This window comes from Ascidiella aspersa, chromosome 8 (genome assembly GCF_963924565.1).
Source record: "Ascidiella aspersa chromosome 8, kaAscAspe10.2, whole genome shotgun sequence".
NCBI lineage: Eukaryota > Metazoa > Chordata > Ascidiacea > Phlebobranchia > Ascidiidae > Ascidiella > Ascidiella aspersa.
In genome coordinates, this window is record NC_139454.1 from 7,934,682 (window position 1) to 7,954,770 (window position 20,089).

Consider the following 20,089-nt stretch of genomic DNA (forward strand, 5'->3'; position numbering starts at 1 on the left):
CACATATGTGTGGTGTGCATATTTTATTTTTCCCAGAATCTTCCAGGACAGGAATGTCATATCAGTAAAAATATCAAATCCATAATATTCGATAAAATCGACATTTCGCAATTTACACACGTTTCAGCAATAACGAATACCATCATTAGTGTGAAAATCAAGTGTTGATATTTTTACTGAAATTACTAAAAACCTGTATATTGTGTTCCAAAGGAATATTTTTATATTTTTTCAAATATGAATTCTCTCCTCAGATCCGTTTCCTCTTGAAAGAAGTCGAAGAGCTTCGCGGTCGTCAGGTGCAAATGTCGTCGCCCGGGCAACGCAGCCGCGCCGACCGATCGCTGCTGGTTGTCAATGACGACGGCTCGTGCAATGACGTCAGCAGCTCGTCGGAGCTGATCACACGCACCCTGGTTACGTTCAAAGATATCGGCGAACTGCAGGAGCAGAACCAGAAGCTTCTAGCCGTGAGTTAAGTTTCTTCTTGTGTGTGTATGTGTGGCATTTTTGTTTTGTCTGTATGTGTGTGTGTGTTATTTTTTTTTGTGTGTGTGTGTGTGTTATTTTTGTTTTTTTTGTGTGTCTGTGTGTTATTTTTGTCTTGTGGTTGTGTGATATTTTTGTCTTGTTTGTGTGTGTGGTATTTTTGTCTTTTTTGTGTGTATGGTATTTTGTCTTATGTGTGTGTGTAGCGTTTTTGTCTTGTGTGTGTGAGTGTGGTATTTTGTCTTGTGTGTGTGTGTGTGTGTTGCATTGTTTTCTTGTGTGTGTGTAGCGTTTTTGTCTTGTGTGTGTGTGTATGGTATTTTGTCTTGTGTGTGTGTGTTGCATTGTTTTCTTGTGTGTGTGTAGCGTTTTTGTCTTGTGTGTGTGTGTTGCATTGTTTTCTTGTGTGTGTGTAGCGTTTTTGTATTGTGTGTGAGTGTGGTATTTTTCTTGTCAACCCTAGAAATGCCCGATAATGTCGGATCGGAAGCAAAACCTGACGCCAAGTAGGGATATTGATTTGTGACTCAACCCAACGACTGTTTATTTTGAAAGGAAAATTAATCAAAAATAGTAGTTTTGGTGCTTGTGTGAGCATAGTAATGACGTCATTGGCATCAGACCGGATCGTAATACCATGGTTTGCCATCCAACCCTATGATTTCTATCTTAGAAGGTAAATATATCAAAAACATTTGTATAACAAAACTAAAAAAGAGGTAACTAAAAATGTCGGTACTCAAAAATCCTGTGCTGGCCAAGGAATAATTTATACTGTTTTTTTTTCGAATTTTAATCGAAATACGACGAGTGGTCCAATTTTATTTCTTCGAAAACCTATAAATTTTGTTTTAAAAAGTTTTTGAATGATGTATGCGGCTCCTCTACCTCGTTTTTCTCGGGGATTTGTTCAGCAAGTTAAAAGCTACACATTTAAACAAACACCTCAAATAATTTAAACTACACACCAATGGGAGGCAGCCAATGGGCTGTTACGTCACGAATATAGCAAGCGTTTGAATATGCTGCAATTTTTATTAAAATTTAACGTCATAAAGTTGAATGAGAAATATTTTTGAATATGAGTCACTAATAATGTTGAAGTCATTTCAAGGAAATATAAGTACATAAGCATTTTAACTCTTTTTTTTTGGATGCTATGTTGTATAGTTTAACTGTTGTAATATTTAGAAGCATTATTTGTACATAAACATTTTACATTTTTGTTTTTGGTGCTATGTTTTATAGCTTAACTTTAACAAATGCTGACGCGGCCGCATTAAGTAGGTAAGCAGGTCGCAGGTTCCCCAACCCTGATTCATTTCTTTGAAAAACCTATAAATTTGGTTTTGAAAAGTTTTCAACGATTTTAACGGCTCTTCCGCTTCGTTTCTCCTCAAGGTCATCCGGAAGCTGAGCGACGAGCAGGAAGCGGCTGAGAGCAGCGACGCGGACCGGAAAACCTCGGAGCTCCGTAGGGATCTGGAGGAGGCAAACGCGCAGCTGGAGCAACTCCGAGAAGACCGATCCCGCCAGGGAACAATGGTGGAGGCCATCGTACGGCAAAGAGACATGTACAGAGTGCTGCTGGCCGCTAATCCTCAGGTAGGATTGCTTTAAAGCAGGGGTTCTTAAAAAAATTCTTACGAGAATCAAAAAAAAATTTTTTTTATTTTTTGTGTAAATTTTTTTTGTAAAAATATTTTTTTTTTTTAATTTTTTTAATTCGCGTAGATCAAGGGATGACGTCATTAAACTGGTAGACATTGAAAATCTGTTGTTTTCGGTGAACCCTGTGCGCAAATGTGCTCTAGTCCAATTCAAGCACCAAAAGCGTTTTTTCAAATAATCTCTTTTGAAAAACTCATTTCAGCTTTTAAAGTATGCTTAAAGATTTTTTATTAGGTATTCGTGAACCCCAAGAAACTAATTCATGTACCCCCAGGGGGCACACTACAGCCAGTTCCTGCTTTATAGTCTACACTAAGGCAGTGATTCCCACAAACAAGGACTAACGGAGTCCCAATAGATTTATAAAAGGGTTGCAGGGCCCAAGAAACTTACAGATTTTATTTCAAGTGCAAAGCAAAGGTTATAGAGTGACCTATTTTTTTATTTCGACTAATATTGCATTAAAGTTAAAAAAAAGTGTGTTATATGAGTCGTTCAAAATATTTTAACTACTAAGTTTTTAAGTGAATGATTGGCGTACAATCACGGATTAAGTTAACGAACATTTTTTCTGTGGTGCGATAGACATTATACGGCGTCGACTTATACATGTGGTACACTTTGTATGTGAACATTCCTTATATGCACGGTTACAATCTGCTCAGACCAAAAAAAAAGCACGCTACTCCAAAAAATAGGCACGCTACTAAAGATCAGGGACAGATCCAAGACTCCGGGGGTGAAATTCAAGGTTTCAGAAATAACGTTTTAAAATAAAATAAAAACTTGAAAAACAGCTATTTTTGTATCCGCAAAACGTAGCTTAATCGCGCGAAGCGCAAAAAAGTGCGTTTATTAGGTTGCAATCGGCAAGTTAACCACCTTTATTTAATGCAAGCTTTGTCAATTTTTTCGCGTCAGAGCGCACCAGTTATACACCTTTTAAACCGTGGTGCATGGCAGCATGAAACGCCTAATTCTGACCCTGCCTAGTAGTTAAGTTTGTTTGGTTCACTTGGCGGAGTTTGGCTTGTAAAAAAATTATTCATTTAATGATTTCCTGTAATGCATCTAGCAATTTTTTTTGTAGTAACATTGTGTTTTCCATAGCCTCTGGGCTGATTTAGCATTTTGTCTGTACTAACACAAAAAAGCCAGTCCTCACGTCAAGCCGAAAGTTTACTTGATTGCTAAAGTAACCTACCACTCTTGTATAGGCTATACAGTGTACTTTTTAGATTTAGAATAAACAATCACAATCCATTGTTTTTGTGTAATTTAATGCATTACTGTTATAATCTGGGTTAAATAACTTGGTAAATATAAATAAAAAATTGATAAAGAACGCTTTTACTAACTAAAATAAGACAAACTAAGCACACAACTCTAAAATAAGCACGTTTCTTAGAAATAAGCACATTTGCAACCCTGCTTATATGCTAATGTTCATAACGATTTCAGTTAAACATCTCAGAATCCAATTTTAATTTTAATTCGACGTTGTGCAACATGAAATATTTACAAGAGAGTACGAAATGTAGCTTGAATACCTCCGCAACAAAAATACATTCGCGCATCTACTCAAGTTGTCCTTAGTAACACAAAATTAAAGAATAAGGAAATACAATTTCGAACACTGGAAGTCTTGAATTTACCAAATTGCATAAATGTGAATCTGACCGGTTCTTTCTGGACTCCTGGAGTCAAGAGAACATGTTTTATACCCACTTCAATTCGCTTGGTGACGTAATATCTAGATATAGACCGATATATCGTTTTTTTAACCAGCCGATATTCCACTCTTAACGTTATATCGGAATCGGTCATTTTCGAACGATATTTTTGCCGATATTATGCTATGAAAATATTAAATGGAGTTTCCATAAAAACAAACACATTTTGTAGCCCCAAATTTCTTATGCTTTTTTAGCTGACTGATTTTACATACTGTTTGGTTTTCTGTGTTTAGCAAATTAAAGACATAGTTAACCTAAACGTAAATTACATTATATGTACAGTTGGTTAAAGTTTACCGTATCCAATGAATAAAAAAAAATCGGTTTTAGGTGTCGCGAATCAGTTGAGAAACCTTACAGAAAAACCTGGTTATCGGTATCGGTTCAAAAATGTGATATCGGTACATGTTCAGTAGTAACGTTATTCGCGTTGAGGTGTCGATTTGACGCGTATTGTTTTACTTCACAACTGGTTACAAAAAAACAAAGAAATCGAAAATGCAGGAAGCCGCTATGCTTAAACTGAAACCAATCGGCGGCTACTTCCTCGTTGTTGCCTTTTGCACAAGACACACTTATCTTCTCGACTTAATCACATACACTCTGTGATATGCGCGACAAGTTACAACAACGAACAAATTGTGTGGAACTCTTACGGATATTTGTTAATGAACGTTACTAAACAAATCTTACTAGATTATAATTCGCACAATGATGTTTGCGCACACAAATAAAGTCAGCCACAGACGTTACCGATGGGTTGGCACATATCACAATTTCACATATTATTTACATATCAACTATTTTTTAAAAACTCAATAGTAATAGTGCTGTAGTTTACACTGACGATCTGTTTAAGTCCCAGTGCCGTTGTCAGTATAAAGACGTGCTTGCACAAGCATACTCCAGTCTTCAACCAAAAACTTAGAGCTAGGCAAATATTTCGTAGGCCAGTTTTGGTGATCTTTTTTGGACTTTCGCGAATAGCCTGCGCCGTTCATGCCAAACAATCTATGTGACAATTTGAAACTCAGCAACCTATTTTTTTGTCTCAGAATATCGGGTCGTAGTATTACTATTCGACTTAAATTTGAATTTCCTCAGCGCCAATACGATACCAGGGTAATCCTGGTTTATAGTTGCAATACTTTGAGCCAAAAACGAACACAGTTACCGGAATGCGGTACGAAATATCCCTAGTTTGTCGTTTTGCTACTGGATGCCTTATGGACAACGCTATAGACGTCGGCCGTGTTTTTGGCCTTGTTAACTACACTATAGACGTCCGTCGTGCTCTTCGGTTTGTTTACCACGCTATATGCGTCGGCACCGCTGTTCGATTTTTTATGAACCTGGGCGTAGAGTTCAGCGCCCGGCTGCTGTAAACTTTCGGGTTGGATTTGAACTTCGACTGTCTGATAGCGAACGTTGGCGTACGCTTGGCTTGGCTGTGATACTGCGTCGCCCGTCGGTCCCATTGAAACTTGTATGCTGCCTGGTGCGTTACCTTCCACCATCGCGTACTCGTTATCGGCATTTGGCGGAAAAATGCGCTGGGCAGGAGATGTATTTCGCGACTTGCCCTTTCTCCTTTTGTAGATAATGTAGACGAGCAATGCGATCAGTAGTAGAGCTAAGACGGTCGCTATCGGTCCCACAATGACTGAAATGCTAGGACCGCTACTTGCTTTTGTAGTGGAGCTCGTTGTAGTCGAAGATAGCCGAGTTGGCCTTTCGTTGCTTGCGGTTTTGCCTTGCTAAGTTTTTCTTGTTATTGTTGTTGTTACTGCTGCTGTTGTTGTCGCAGTCGAGAAACCCGTCGATTTGCCCGATTCTGGTATTGCATCCGACTTTTTTGTCTCTGCTTTTTTCGAGTAAGGTTTGAAACAAAGAAAGCTTTGTTTGTTTTTTTCAGAAATTGTTATAAACTTATTGCTGTCTATTTTTCCGTAGTTAAGCTTTCCTGTCTTGGTATAGTTAACAAAGCTCCCATTCGGAATAATGCTTGCGTTAAAGGTTGTGTTGTCCACCCAAGTAAACTCCTTTCCGTCGATCGACTTCAAGCCAATCATGAAATAATAATCTGGGCAAACTGTTCTATTAGGAACGGAGTTTGTCGCCTGTTTATATTTCTCTTTGCTATCGAGAATGACGAGTCGTCCTCTATTTTGATCAATGCATTGCTGGTCCGCTGCAGACCCGTTTAGCTCGGTATTGTAAAAGTACAGAACTCCGAGACTGGAATTCGTTTGCAAACATACATCGGTCATGTTTTTTCTTAACCCGATGTTTTTGTGTTGGAAATGTTACAGGTAAGAACGCGACTTTCTGTAGATTTTTTCTAAAATAATAAAGTTAAAACAGTTAAAATCAATCAAATCGGAGAATTATAGGAAGTGTTCCGATTCACCAGTGCTTTAAAATGGCTCCTACCTATTGTCTGTTTTAATGCTTTCGGCAATTTACTAGTGTTGCCTGTATCTAAATTTACGCGATTTTTAACGTCTTGCTTACTGCGTAATGCTGTCACGAGAAAAATAAACATCCAGATACGCTACACACATGGCAAGTTAGAAAAAAACGTCACCTGTTTAAATTTCAGCTCTTCTAAATTTAGTTTGTTTCACAGCACAAAAGATTCTTTTGATTTTAAGTATCAGTAAAAGCGACACAATTTAAAATGTAAACTATTTTTTTTTCGTGACCAAATATATTTTTTGAAATCTCGTTGTATATGACTGACCACTGCTCATCACACCTCAAGCACTTAATGCAGCAAAAGCATGTACGGTTAAGTTAATATAGTTGGTTGCGTTTATGCTAGTAAAAAACCTTCAAGTAAAAAACCTTTATCCATAAACCTACAAAATATAGTTTTTTAAAACCTTGCTTCTCCTGATTTATGTGATACAAGTGAAAGCAATGTGATTCCTTGACTAACTTTAAGACAGTATAACGCCTGAGTCGCTTTCATAGTGTGAAGCGTAAACTGGGCATTCTTTAGATGCGAAAGTTAAGCGTCAGCAAGAATAACTAAGAATCTTAGTAAGAGGCTTTAATTATTTACATGTGGCTCGTTAGTTATAGTTCTAAGCTTCGTTATAAGGAATTATGTCGTGAGTGTTGTATTAAACAAATAAACAATGAATGACGCACTGCGAATAAGCGGCTATTGTTATGTTTAATTCTGCGGATACCATTACAGCGACGATATGGATAAACAGCGCAATTCAAAATGCGTAACTTCAGAATGCATTTTTTGTTTTGAATTTTATTTGCCATTGCCCCTGTCCACTGGTTTTAAGCTCGTAAGCTAACTAGAGATCTTATGCGTTGTAAGTTCCCGTAGCCAATGTTTTCCGTTTTTTTTTTGGATTTTTTGAAATAATCATGTGTTTAATGGCCTTTCGGCCATTTGCCGCCTTGAAAAGGCACAGACTATTTTTTCTTTATCTTCAGTAGAAAGAGAGTGGCCCAAATAATAGATAAAAGATTCATTCTTTTATTAGCAAACGTTTCGGCAATTTCTTTTGCCATCATCAGTGCAGTTCTGTTTATATAACGTTCTAAAACGTCCGAGCGTATATATTGTGACTCGTTTTTATCTTAGTCTCACTTACTGCACTGATGATGGCAAAATAAATTGCCGAAACGTTTGCTAATAAAAGAATGAATCTTTTATCTATTATTTGGGCCACTCTCTTTCTACTGAAGATAATCAACAGATCCGTGTTTAGTGTTCCCTTTTTCTTTAAATTTTGCTATATTTTTTTGTATATTTTATTATAATAAAAAGAAAGAAAAATACAACAAAATTAAGAAAAGTACAACGCATAATAGCTACAGTATAACAAAACAGTAGAATGGGTGGCCCATTGAAAATGTCTTGGTGGCCTAGTACTGGGTCATGGCCAACAGTTTGGGAACCACTGCCTTAGGACACTGCTTCTTGACCTTTCTCCTTGGTGCACCCCTTTCAAATCACCAACTCCCTTCTAGAAATGCTTAAATAACAAAACCATACATTATAATTTTATTTTTATACAAGTCATTCATAACACAATAACACAATACCAAAATGTGAGTTGATTTTACATTTAATTGATCAAAGAAATAGATTACAGTAATAAAATTTCTGTGTCTGATTCAGCATCCCCACACAGGCCCTTGGAACATTTCTTGCACCCCTGGTTAAGAAACCTTGCCCTAGAAAATATAGCCGGGTCCTATTCAAACTCAGTATAAGACGTCCCACAGGGATCCAGTTATCTCACCAACGTATAATAGGCACAGAGTTACTTAACGCGGGGATTCACGCAGCTTTTTGCTTTCCCAGGCTGCCATACCACCCAGTGTTCTCGCCAACCCTTCGTCACTCGACGCCTCTTTATTCGACACTAGCGGCGTATCGGCGCTTGCCGGCCCCGCCTCTGCCACGCCCCAAAAGTCTGGCGCCCTCGAGCGGTGCGATAGACATTATACGGCGTCGACTTATACATGTGGTACACTTTGTATGTGAATGTTCCTTATATGCACGGTTACAATCTGCTCAGACCAAAAAATAAGCGCGCTACTCCAAAAAATAGGCACGCTACTAAAGATCAGGGACAGATCCAAGACTCCGGGGGTGAAATTCAAGGTTTCAGAAATAACGTTTTAAAATAAAATAAAAACTTGAAAAACAGCTATTTTTGTATCCGCAAAACGTAGCTTAATCGCGCGAAGCGCAAAAAAGTGCGTTTATTAGGTTGCAATCGGCAAGTTAACCACCTTTAATTTTTTCGCGTCAGAGCGCACCAGTTATACACCTTTTAAACCGTGGTGCATGGCAGCATGAAACGTTTAATTCTGACCCTGCCTAGTAGTTAAGTTTGTTTGGTTCACTTGACGGAGTTTGGCTTGTAAAAAAATTATTCATTCAATGATTTACTGTAATGCATCTAGCAATTTTTTTTTGTAGTAACATTGTGTTTTCCATAGCCTCTGGGCTGATTTAGCATTTTGTCTGTACTAACACAAAAAAGCCAGTCCTCACGTCAAGCCGAAAGTTTACTTGATTGCTAAAGTAACCTACCACTCTTGTATAGGCTATACAGTGTACTTTTTAGATTTAGAATAAACAATCACAATCCATTGTTTTTGTGTAATTTAATGCATTACTGTTATAATCTGGGTTAAATAACTTGGTAAATATAAATAAAAAAAATGATAAAGAACGCTTTTAGAAACTAAAATAAGACAAACTAAGCACACAACTCTAAAATAAGCACGTTTCTTAGAAATAAGCACATTTGCAACCCTGCTTATATGCTAATGTTCATAACGATTTCAGTTAAACATCTCAGATTCCAATTTTAATTTTAATTCGACGTTGTGCAACATGAAATATTTACAAGAGAGTACGAAATGTAGCTTGAATACCTCCGCAACAAAAATACATTCGCGCATCTACTCAAGTTGTCCTTAGTAACACAAAATTAAAGCATAAGGAAATACAATTTCGAACACTGGAAGTCTTGAATTTACCAAATTGCATAAATGTGAATCTGACCGGTTCTTTCTGGACTCCTGGAGTCAAGAGAACATGTTTTATACCCACTTCAATTCGCTTGGTGACGTAATATCTAGATATAGACCGATATATCGTTTTTTTTAACCAGCCGATATTCCACTCTTAACGTTATATCGGAATCGGTCATTTTCGAACGATATTTTTGCCGATATTATGCTATGAAAATATTAAATGGAGTTTCCATAAAAACAAACACATTTTGTAGCCCCAAATTTCTTATGCTTTTTTAGCTGACTGATTTTACATACTGTTTGGTTTTCTGTGTTTAGCAAATTAAAGACATAGTTAACCTAAACGTAAATTACATTATATGTGCAGTTGGTTAAAGTTTACCGTATCCAATGAATAAAAAAAAATCGGTTTTAGGTGTCGCGAATCAGTTGAGAAACCTTACAGAAAAACCTGGTTATCGGTATCGGTTCAAAAATGTGATATCGGTACATGTTCAGTAGTAACGTTATTCGCGTTGCGGTTTCGATTTGACGCGTATTGTTTTACTTCAACTGGTTACAAAAAAACAAAGAAATCGAAAATGCAGGAAGCCGCTATGCTTAAACTGAAACCAATCGGCGGCTACTTCCTCGTTGTTGCCTTTTGCACAAGACACACTTATCTTCTCGACTTAATCACATACACTCTGTGATATGCGCGACAAGTTACAACAACGAACAAATTGTGTGGAACTCTTACGGATATTTGTTAATGAACGTTACTAAACAAATCTTACTAGATTATAATTCGCACAATGATGTTTGCGCACACAAATAAAGTCAGCCACAGACGTTACCGATGGGTTGGCACATATCACAATTTCACATATTATTTACATATCAACTATTTTTTAAAAACTCAATAGTAATAGTGCTGTAGTTTACACTGACGATCTGTTTAAGTCCCAGTGCCGTTGTCAGTATAAAGACGTGCTTGCACAAGCATACTCCAGTCTTCAACCAAAAACTTAGAGCTAGGCAAATATTTCGTAGGCCAGTTTTGGTGATCTTTTTTGGACTTTCGCGAATAGCCTGCGCCGTTCATGCCAAACAATCTATGTGACAATTTGAAACTCAGCAACCTATTTTTTTGTCTCAGAATATCGGGTCGTAGTATTACTATTCGACTTAAATTTGAATTTCCTCAGCGCCAATACGATACCAGGTTAATCCGGGTTTATAGTTGCAATACTTTGAGCCAAAAACGAACACAGTTACCGGAATGCGTTACGAAATATCCCTAGTTTGTCGTTTTGCTACTGGATGCCTTATGGACAACGCTATAGACGTCGGCCGTGTTTTTGGCCTTGTTAACTACACTATAGACGTCCGTCGTGCTCTTCGGTTTGTTTACCACGCTATATGCGTCGGCACCGCTGTTCGATTTTTTATGAACCTGGGCGTAGAGTTCAGCGCCCGGCTGCTGTAAACTTTCGGGTTGGATTTGAACTTCGACTGTTTGATAGCGAACAGTGGCGTACGCTTGGCTTGGCTGTGATACTGCGTCGCCCGTCGGTCCCATTGAAACTTGTATGCTGCCCGGTGCGTTACCTTCCACCATCGCGTACTCGTTATCGGCATTTGGCGGAAAAGTGCGCTGTGCAGGAGATGTATTTCGCGACTTGCCCTTTCTCCTTTTGTAGATAATGTAGACGAGCAATGCGATCAGTAGTAGAGCTAAGACGGCCGCTATCGGCCCCACAATGACTGAAATGCTAGTGCCGCTACTTGCTTTTGTAGTGGAACTCGTTGTAGTCGAAGATAGCCGAGTTGGCCTTTCGTTGCTTGCGGTTTTGCCTTGCTTTGTTTTTCTTGTTATTGTTGTTGTTACTGCTGCTGTTGTTGTCGCAGTCGAGAAACCCGTCGATTTGCCCGATTCTGGTATTGCATCCGACTTTTTTGTCTCTGCTTTTTTCGAGTAAGGTTTGAAACAAAGAAATCTTTGTGTTTTTTTTGTAGAAAAAGTTATATACTTATTCCTGTCTATTCTTCCGTACTTAAGCTGTCCTGTCCATGTCTTGTTAGACAATTTCCCTTTCGGAATAATATTTGGGTCAAAGGTTGTGTTGTCCACCCAAGTAAACTTCTTTCCGTCGATCGACTTCAAGCCAATCATGAAATAATAATCTTTCCAATCTGTTCTTTTAGGAACGGAGTTTGTCGCATTTTCATATTTCTCTTTGCTATCGAGAATGGCGAGTCGTCCTCTATTTTGATCAATGCATTGCTGGTCCGCTGCAGACCAGTTTAGCATGGTGTTGTAAAAGTACAGAACTCCGAGACTGAAATTCGTTTGCAAACATACATCGGACATGTTTTTTCTTAACCCGATGTTTTTGTGTTGGAAATGTTACAGGTAAGAACGCGACTTTCTGTAGATTTTTTCTAAAATAATAAAGTTAAAACAGTTAAAATCAATCAAATCGGAGAATTATAGGAAGTGTTCCGATTCACCAGTGCTTTAAAATGGCTCCTACCTATTGTCTGTTTTAATGCTTTCGGACTAAATTTAAGCGATTTTTAACATCTTGCTAAATAAACATCCAGATACGCTACACACATGGCAATGTAGAAAAAAACGTCACCTGTTTAAATTTCATCTCTTCTAAATTTAGTTTGTTTCACAGCACAAAAGATTCTTTTGATTGAAGTATCAGTAAAAGCGACATAATTTAAAATGTAAACTATTTTTTTCATTACCAAATATTTTTTTTGAAATCTCGTTGTATATGACTGACCACTGTTCATCACACCTCAAGCACTTAATGCAGCAAAAGCATGTACGGCTAAGTTAAACATATTTAGTTACGTTTATGCTAGTAAAAAAACTTTATCCATAAACCTACAAAATATAGTTTTTTAAAACCTTGCTTCTCCTGATTTATGTGATACAAGTGAAAGCAATGTGATTCCTTGACTAACTTTAAGACAGTATAACGTCTGAGTCGCTTTCATAGTGTGAAGCGGAAACTGGGCATTCTTTAGATGCGAAAGTTAAGCGTCAGTAAGAATAACTAAGAATCTTAGTAAGAGGCTTTAATTATTTACATGTGGCTCGTTAGTTATAGTTCTAAGCTTCGTTATAAGGAATTATGTCGTGAGTGTTGTATTAAACAAATAAACAATGAATGACGCACTGCGAATAAGCGGCTATTGTTATATTCAATTCTGCGGATACCATTACAGCGACGATATGGATAAACAGCGCAATTCAAAATGCGTACGTTCAGAATACATTCTTTGTTTTGAATTTTATTTGCCATTGCCCCTGTCCACTGGTTTTAAGCTCGTAAGCTAACTAGAGATCTTATGCGTTGTAAGTTTCCGTAGCCAATGTTTTTCGTTTTTTTTTTGGATTTTTTGAAATAATCATGTGTTTAATGGCCTTTCGGCCATTTGCCGCCTTGAAAAGGCACAGACTCTTTTTTCTTTATCTTCAGTAGAAAGAGAGTGGCCCAAATAATAGATAAAAGATTCATTCTTTTATTAGCAAACGTTTCGGCAATTTATTTTGCCATCATCAGTGCAGTTCTGTTTATATAACGTTCTAAAACGTCCGAGCGTATATATTGTGACTCGTTTTTATCTTAGTCTCACTTACTGCACTGATGATGGCAAAATAAATTGCCGAAACGTTTGCTAATAAAAGAATGAATCTTTTATCTATTATTTGGGCCACTCTCTTTCTACTGAATATAATCAACAGATCCGTGTTTAGTGTTCCCTTTTTCTTTAAATTTTGCTATATTTTTTTGTATATTTTATTATAATAAAAAGAAAGAAAAATACAACAAAATTAAGAAAAGTACAACGCATAATAGCTACAGTATAACAAAACAGTAGAATGGGTGGCCCATTGAAAATGTCTTGGTGGCCTAGTACTGGGTCATGGCCAACAGTTTGGGAACCACTGCCTTAGGACACTGCTTCTTGACCTTTCTCCTTGCTGCACCCCTTTCAAATCACCAACTCCCTTCTAGAAATGCTTAAATAACAAAACCATACATTATAATTTTATTTTTATACAAGTCATTCATAACACAATAACACAATACCAAAATGTGAGTTGATTTTACATTTAATTGATCAAAGAAATAGATTACAGTAATAAAATTTCTGTGTCTGATTCAGCATCCCCACACAGGCCCTTGGAACATTTCTTGCACCCCTGGTTAAGAAACCTTGCCCTAGAAAATATAGCCGGGTCCTATTCAAACTCAGTATAAGACGTCTCACAGGGATCCAGTTATCTCACCAACGTATAATAGGCACAGAGTTACTTAACGCGGGGATTCACGCAGCTTTTTGCTTTCCCAGGCTGCCATACCACCCAGTGTTCTCGCCAACCCTTCGTCACTCGACGCCTCTTTATTCGACACTAGCGGAGTATCGGCGCTTGCCGGCCCCGCCTCTGCCACGCCCCAAAAGTCTGGCGCCCTCGAGCGGTCGACGTCGAAAAGTCCGATGACGTCATCGACGCTTTTCTCGGGCGAACAAACAAAGAAGGCGCTCGTTCAGCTGCAAGAAGAGTTCGAAGAGTACAAGAGCGACGTTAAGGAAAACAACAGGTCGGTGATTTTATTTTGCGTTGGAGGTTTTGTCAGGGGTGAGCGTGTTAGTCAAAAGAAAATCTAAAAATATTTTGACTAAGGTATGTCGTTGGATTTTTTGCGCATTGTTTCTCTAAATTTGAACCATAAAAGTTTATTAAAATTTGCGTAACAAATGCCAATTAAAAAACAGCGCTTAATGCATTTAGTCCGCCCCTGATAAAAAAAAATTGGGGTAAAAAGTCAGTTCGAAGTGTGAAAAAAGGTAGAATTTTTCAACGTTCTGCGACTTATTCCATAACATGTGTTTTCTCCGTTACTTACAGTTACTTGCAGTTGACTAACTAGCACAGGGATGTCCAACCTTTTAGCAGGATGGGCCGCATTGTCACCTTAAAAAATTCGATGGGCGGCAAACCTTTCAAATTAAAGGGGTGACGTCATGTTACGTTATATCGTGACGTCACAAAACATCCTAACTTATAAACACCCGTTCTTCGAGAGTGAACTCATGCGCAAATATGCAAGTAATCTCGACCTTTATTTTTTTTGTTATGGCGAAACACGAAAATTTGAGATTTTACATGTTTGGGCTTATATATTTCCTTAAAACGGTCCGGAAAAACACACATTTCGAAAAACACACATCTTGCTTAACCATGATGGGTGCACAAAGTGTTCGATTGATGTTGAGATGCGACATTAGACTCGATTATAGTCTCAGATAAAACATAAGATTGGGCCTACATCAAATACTGCAAGTTATAAACGTTTTGATGATAGTCGAAACAATGTTTTTAATAAAGGCTACTGAAAGTGACAATAAGTGGTGGGCCGCACGTAAATTTTAGGCGGGCCGCAGGTTGGACATCCCTGAACTAGCATTTTAAAATTATCCACACATTTTTGTGCCATATACTTTTGTGTTCTCAAATTTTTATAATGCATTTAGCAAATTAATAAAAAAGTGACTTTCGCACTAACAAGGTTACAGCGCTCTACAGACATTACCAAAGACATAAAATTTTAGTTAGCCAGCTGTATCCAACAGCAGTTAAATCTTCAAATTAAATCTAAACCTGATAAAATAATTTGTTTAATTGGAGATTTTTAGAGCTTATTTAATATTTGGTTTTAATTAAAGTGCCTTTGTATAGTCAACAGTCATCAGAAGTGATATATTTTGATCAATGTTTATTTTACCTTATATCCGACTGATAAAGAAATAATCTTTCGATCGCATAATTTTACAATTATATCTAATGACATCTATGTCGAATGCCACTTTAAAAAAAAAATGTCCTAAAATTGAATTGACGGAGCTGGCGAAATGGTAAGAAAAAAACAATAAAACTAAAAAAAAACTCCTTGCAGGGTTTTCGAGGACAAGATCGACAAGCTTCAGTCGGAGCTGAGCGGGCAGCGGAGCACTTGCGCTAAGCTGAGCGCCCAACTTGACTTTAGCAAGGAACGCTGCGACATGCTCAAACAGGGAGAACAGAGCGCCAAGAAGGTGCGTGTGCTTCAGTGTGCTTTATTGTGCCTCAGTATGCTTCAATGTGCCTCAGTGTGCTTGGATGCGGTGTTCGGTCATCGCGTCTCGTAATTCCAAAGCCGATATCCGATATTGTAACAATAAGTATCGAGGTCCGATATAATACTAAACGACGTAATTACCAGGGCTGGGGAGCCACCGTAAAACAGCATTAGCTCCGGCTCCAGCTCCGGAGCCATCAGGCAATTATTAAATGGCTCCGGCTCCAGCTCCGGAGTCGTAAAACTTAATCCTTTGGCTCCGGCTCCGGAGTAGTAAAACTCATATCCTTTGGCTCCGGCTCCAGCTCCGGAGCCATCAAACACACACCCAATGACTCCGGCTCCAGCTCCGGTGCCACCAGTCACTTATTCAATGGCAAGTTTTAAAAATTGATTTTGGCTAACTAACGTTGGAGATGGAACAAAATATAATTTCTTAGCTTTAGCACCACAAATTGAAAAATGGCTCCAGCTCCACAAAAATAATAACAATGGCTCCGGCTCCGGCTTCAGCTCCACAAAAATAATAAAAATGGCTCCGGCTCCGGCTCCAGCTCCACAAAAATAATAACAATGGCTCCGGCTCCGGCACTGGCTCCAGAGAAAATGCTTAGCTCCGGGCTCCAGCCCCGGCTCCGGCTCCCCAGCCCTGGTAATTACTATAGTCAAATCAGCAGAATTTATCTCATTCAAAAGGTACAATGGTAATGATATCCATGGTAAAATGTCGATTTTTTGTGGGGGCAAGGAGGCAATAAAACAAGCTACAGTGCGTCTAAAGCGTATTTTTTACAGTATAAAACAGAAGGATCACTTTTTTGACGTTGTTGCATTTTTCAAACAAATGGATCATAATTTATTTTTCCATTTTAATATAATCGATTTGACTGATGTTGTAGCACACAGTAGATACAGCAATTTATATTTACTGCCAAGATAAATTGGACATCCCGCTTGGCACTTCTGTTTTAAGTTCGAGACTTCTGCTTTTGAGTCGGAATTCAAATAAACTTTTGTTGTTTACCCAGGAGTCTGACGCACTTCGAGCGCGCAACACGCAGCTCTACAGCATCGCGCAACGTCACGAGCATGACGTCAGTAATCTGAACGCCGAACTGAGTGCCGCGCAGGAGTCGAACGCCAAACTACAGGTAACTGGGAAGCTTCTCAAAAAATGCAATTTGTCGACAGTGTCACTTGTTTTCAGTTTTTGAATAAGCCAAATACGGCTATCAACCAAGATAAAAAGCTTCGACTAGACTGCAGGTTCTTAAACTTTTTTACCGCGGACACCTAATTTTTTATGCTTCGAACATTTAGAGGTGACGTAAAGCGACATCACAATACTAATAGACCTCATAAATCTTATGTTTCCGTTCAAAAAAAAGTTAAATGAAATAAGGTCTAAATATACCAAGGGCAAAAACGTTTTATTTTTATCTATACCTTTTTCTTAAAAATTGATTGCTTAGCAATAGACTTATATTTATAGACTTATATAGACTTATATTAGACTTATATTTCAAGACTTATGTATATTTCAATAGATTTATATTTCAATAAGATCTTGCAGTGGTTCTCAACGTTTTTTCTTTCGTGGCCCATTTTCGTTGCCCAAAAATTCTGTTGCCCAATATTTTTTTATGAAATAACAAACTATAAAAAAGGTTTAGAACAAAAAATAGCGGAGCATATATCAAAACAGATTATTTATTTAACCGTGCGTTACTGAGGTTGCTTCTGAACAATAAATTTACGCTCATTTCCATTCCTTCTTAATTCCTCCCCAAGCCAGTATTCCTGTAAAGTTAGGTATAGTGACACAAATGAAACTAAATTCTTTAATAAATCTAGCTTTTTTAAATTGGTCAGTGGCCCACCTAAAAACTTTCCATTGCCCACCAGTGAGCCATGGTCCACTGGTTGAGAACCGCTGTGCTAGAGTATAGTGCAGGGGTGGGTAAATGTCCTCAATGGATGAGCCATTTGCAGAAAATACAAGTACCAGACGGCCTCAAAACTGTTTCATTACAAAAACGGTACATAATGTGAGTTATATTAACAGAATTATAATATAGCGAAAGGGTAATAATTAACACAATAATATTAATAACGGTAATAACAAAAATACCGACAATATTTAACAATATCAGTCTTTTGTTTGATTTGCTAATCTCTGAAACCTTAGCAATGAAATTGCGTTGACGACTTGCTGTTAACTAGCTCTTTCGGATGTCTAGTGTTACGTCATAAACGAAATGCTGGCCTAAATAATTAAAAAAAAACGTTCATAAACGGTATTCTTGGTAGCCTTCACATTTTTTTTTTGAATTTCACGATTCGACTAGAAGAGCCACAAAAAACATGCCGGGGAGCCGCAGTTTGCCCACCCCAGGTTTTAGTGTTTCCCAAACTTTTCGTGCTCGTGACCCCGTTTTCATTTCGTCTTTGAGCACATTCTCACCCATAGAAGTCTTACGCAGGGCCGGCTGGAGGCGCTGCGGAGTGAGCTTGCGTTGAGCAAGAGAGCAGAGGATCGTCTTACCACCGAAAACGCGTCGCTTCAGCGCGAGCAACGCAACCAGGGAATGCTTCTTGGAAACCTGCAGAAAGTTCAGCAGAGTATGGAGCGGCAGGCTTTCGAGGTCGGTTCAACGCAGAACTGGAGTATTTGCATGCATAGTGCTATTTAAGTAGCTGTGATGACTTGACCCCGCAGTGCTACAGCAAGACGCAAAACGTTCAGAATCCTCACACACAGTGAGGAAATTTTAGGAAAACGCACCTATTTAATTGAAGCATTGTAAACTAACCATTTTCTACAACGGCAATTTTTAACGACCGTTGGTAGTAGACCATTTCCTTCCCTTAAAACGCTGCTCTTTGTTTTGTACTGTCAAGTTTACGATAACCGTTCAAGTACTATTTATACGGAAAGGCCCTAATTGGTCAACCTATAAACAGTAAACACTAATATTGACGATAACGACACACTGAGAGAAAAGGCATTTATAACGCACACCTTCTAAAGATGACGTAATATTCTCTAACAGTCTTTGTTTTCAAAACTATATTTTCTCACATAACAAAACTGCTTTGGTTATATTCAAATCATAATTTTCCTAAAAACCTCTGACTCGTGTTTTCAGGTTCGCTCCCAACTTCACGGCCGAGTCGAGGCACAAGACAAGGAAATCGCCTCGCTGCGACAAAACTCGCACGACATCGCGCAAGGCAAGCAGGACGCCGTGCAAGTGAGTTGTCGTTGGCTGTTTGTTCTGCAATGACAGCGATTTAATATGCTCCATTCTGCCCAGATGCGAGTGTCACGTAACTACTCATCGGGTACTCGGTTAGCGTTTATCGTTTATTTGCTCTTTTCCAAATATAATTAGAACGTCATTTAAACAACGCTATTGAGGTTGATTTGTACTATTTTCTATTTACTTAAAAAAAAACGGTGATTTTATTTCGACGTACATTGAATAAAAAAAAAAGTTTTTTGAATAGATTGGAACAGCATAACAATATGGTTCATACTTGTCCTTATTTGACCCAAATTGCGAATTACACGTTACTTCTTTTGTTGCTTGATTTTGCTAAATTCTAAATACCAATTATGTTTCAGACTTCCGTCTCTAAACATCCTAAATGTAATCGGACCGTCGTGTTTTGCAAAAACCTATCGGTCTAAAAGCAAGATCGAAAAAACGACACAACCCAAACTGTTCTAACCTGCGCGATTGTTATTTCAGCTGTTTGTCAATCAGTCTTTGTTTATTTGCCAAAACGACAAAAATAATATTTGGCGTCGCATTAAAAGATCAGCATTTGCCACATTTTGTCTCAGCTTTTAAAGCGGTTGTAATTTGCGCGATTAATTATAACGTTTTCCTCGAAGGCTGTTGAGAAGCAGTTGTACGCCGTTCAGCAAATGCACGAAGCGGAGAAGGCGCGATCCGAGAAGCTCACAGTCGACTTGCTGGAAGCCAAGAGCCAGTGCAATATGCTGCAAGCAGAACTCAAGAAAACAGAAGCGAAACTCGCATCAGTCGAGGACCGCTTCGGCAGACTCGGCGGCGACGCTTCGGAGGTAAATTGGACTTACTATAGCAATGTTGATTTGGGTACACTATGCTCGGATCTGTAATGTAGCTTGATAATAAATTGTTGCGAAGTTAAAAAGGTTTAGTAGATTGACATCATCTTGATTAGGACGTTTTGATACGAGCTTGTATCATCTTCAGTTAATCTGGTAAATTGTCGTGTAATTTTTGTCAAGAGTTTTTTTTTTGACAGAAATTTCTTTTGTTGGTAGTGGGGTTATATGATGGAAAAGATTGTTGTGGTATTACTTAAAATATTTATTTTTTGTTTTTTGTTTGTAATTTGTAGACAGCTTTCTGAGTTACTTAAGTTATTTTAGCCATTTTGGCGTGCTATGCAACTTCAGTATGGTAGGCTATGTCTGGTTTGTAGGTTGTTGTATTTGGGGTAAATCATTTTTGTTAATTCTTTGTTAAACGCGTTACTTTTCGGGAGTCC

The 20,089-nt window shown here is 38.2% G+C and overlaps 1 protein-coding gene across 1 annotated transcript in view; it reads left to right on the plus strand.

Moving 5' to 3' along the window:
* LOC146135626 (nucleoprotein TPR-like) overlaps positions 1–20,089 on the plus strand; it is a 58,189-nt gene that overhangs the window by 8,497 nt on the left and 29,603 nt on the right. The window contains exons 12-19 of the mRNA XM_083396093.1: positions 255–470; positions 1,891–2,094; positions 13,776–14,026; positions 15,383–15,521; positions 16,573–16,695; positions 18,028–18,189; positions 18,694–18,798; positions 19,446–19,637. Coding sequence (XP_083252219.1) covers positions 255–470; positions 1,891–2,094; positions 13,776–14,026; positions 15,383–15,521; positions 16,573–16,695; positions 18,028–18,189; positions 18,694–18,798; positions 19,446–19,637 — 1,392 coding nt within the window. The remainder of the gene's footprint in view (positions 1–254; positions 471–1,890; positions 2,095–13,775; positions 14,027–15,382; positions 15,522–16,572; positions 16,696–18,027; positions 18,190–18,693; positions 18,799–19,445; positions 19,638–20,089) is intronic.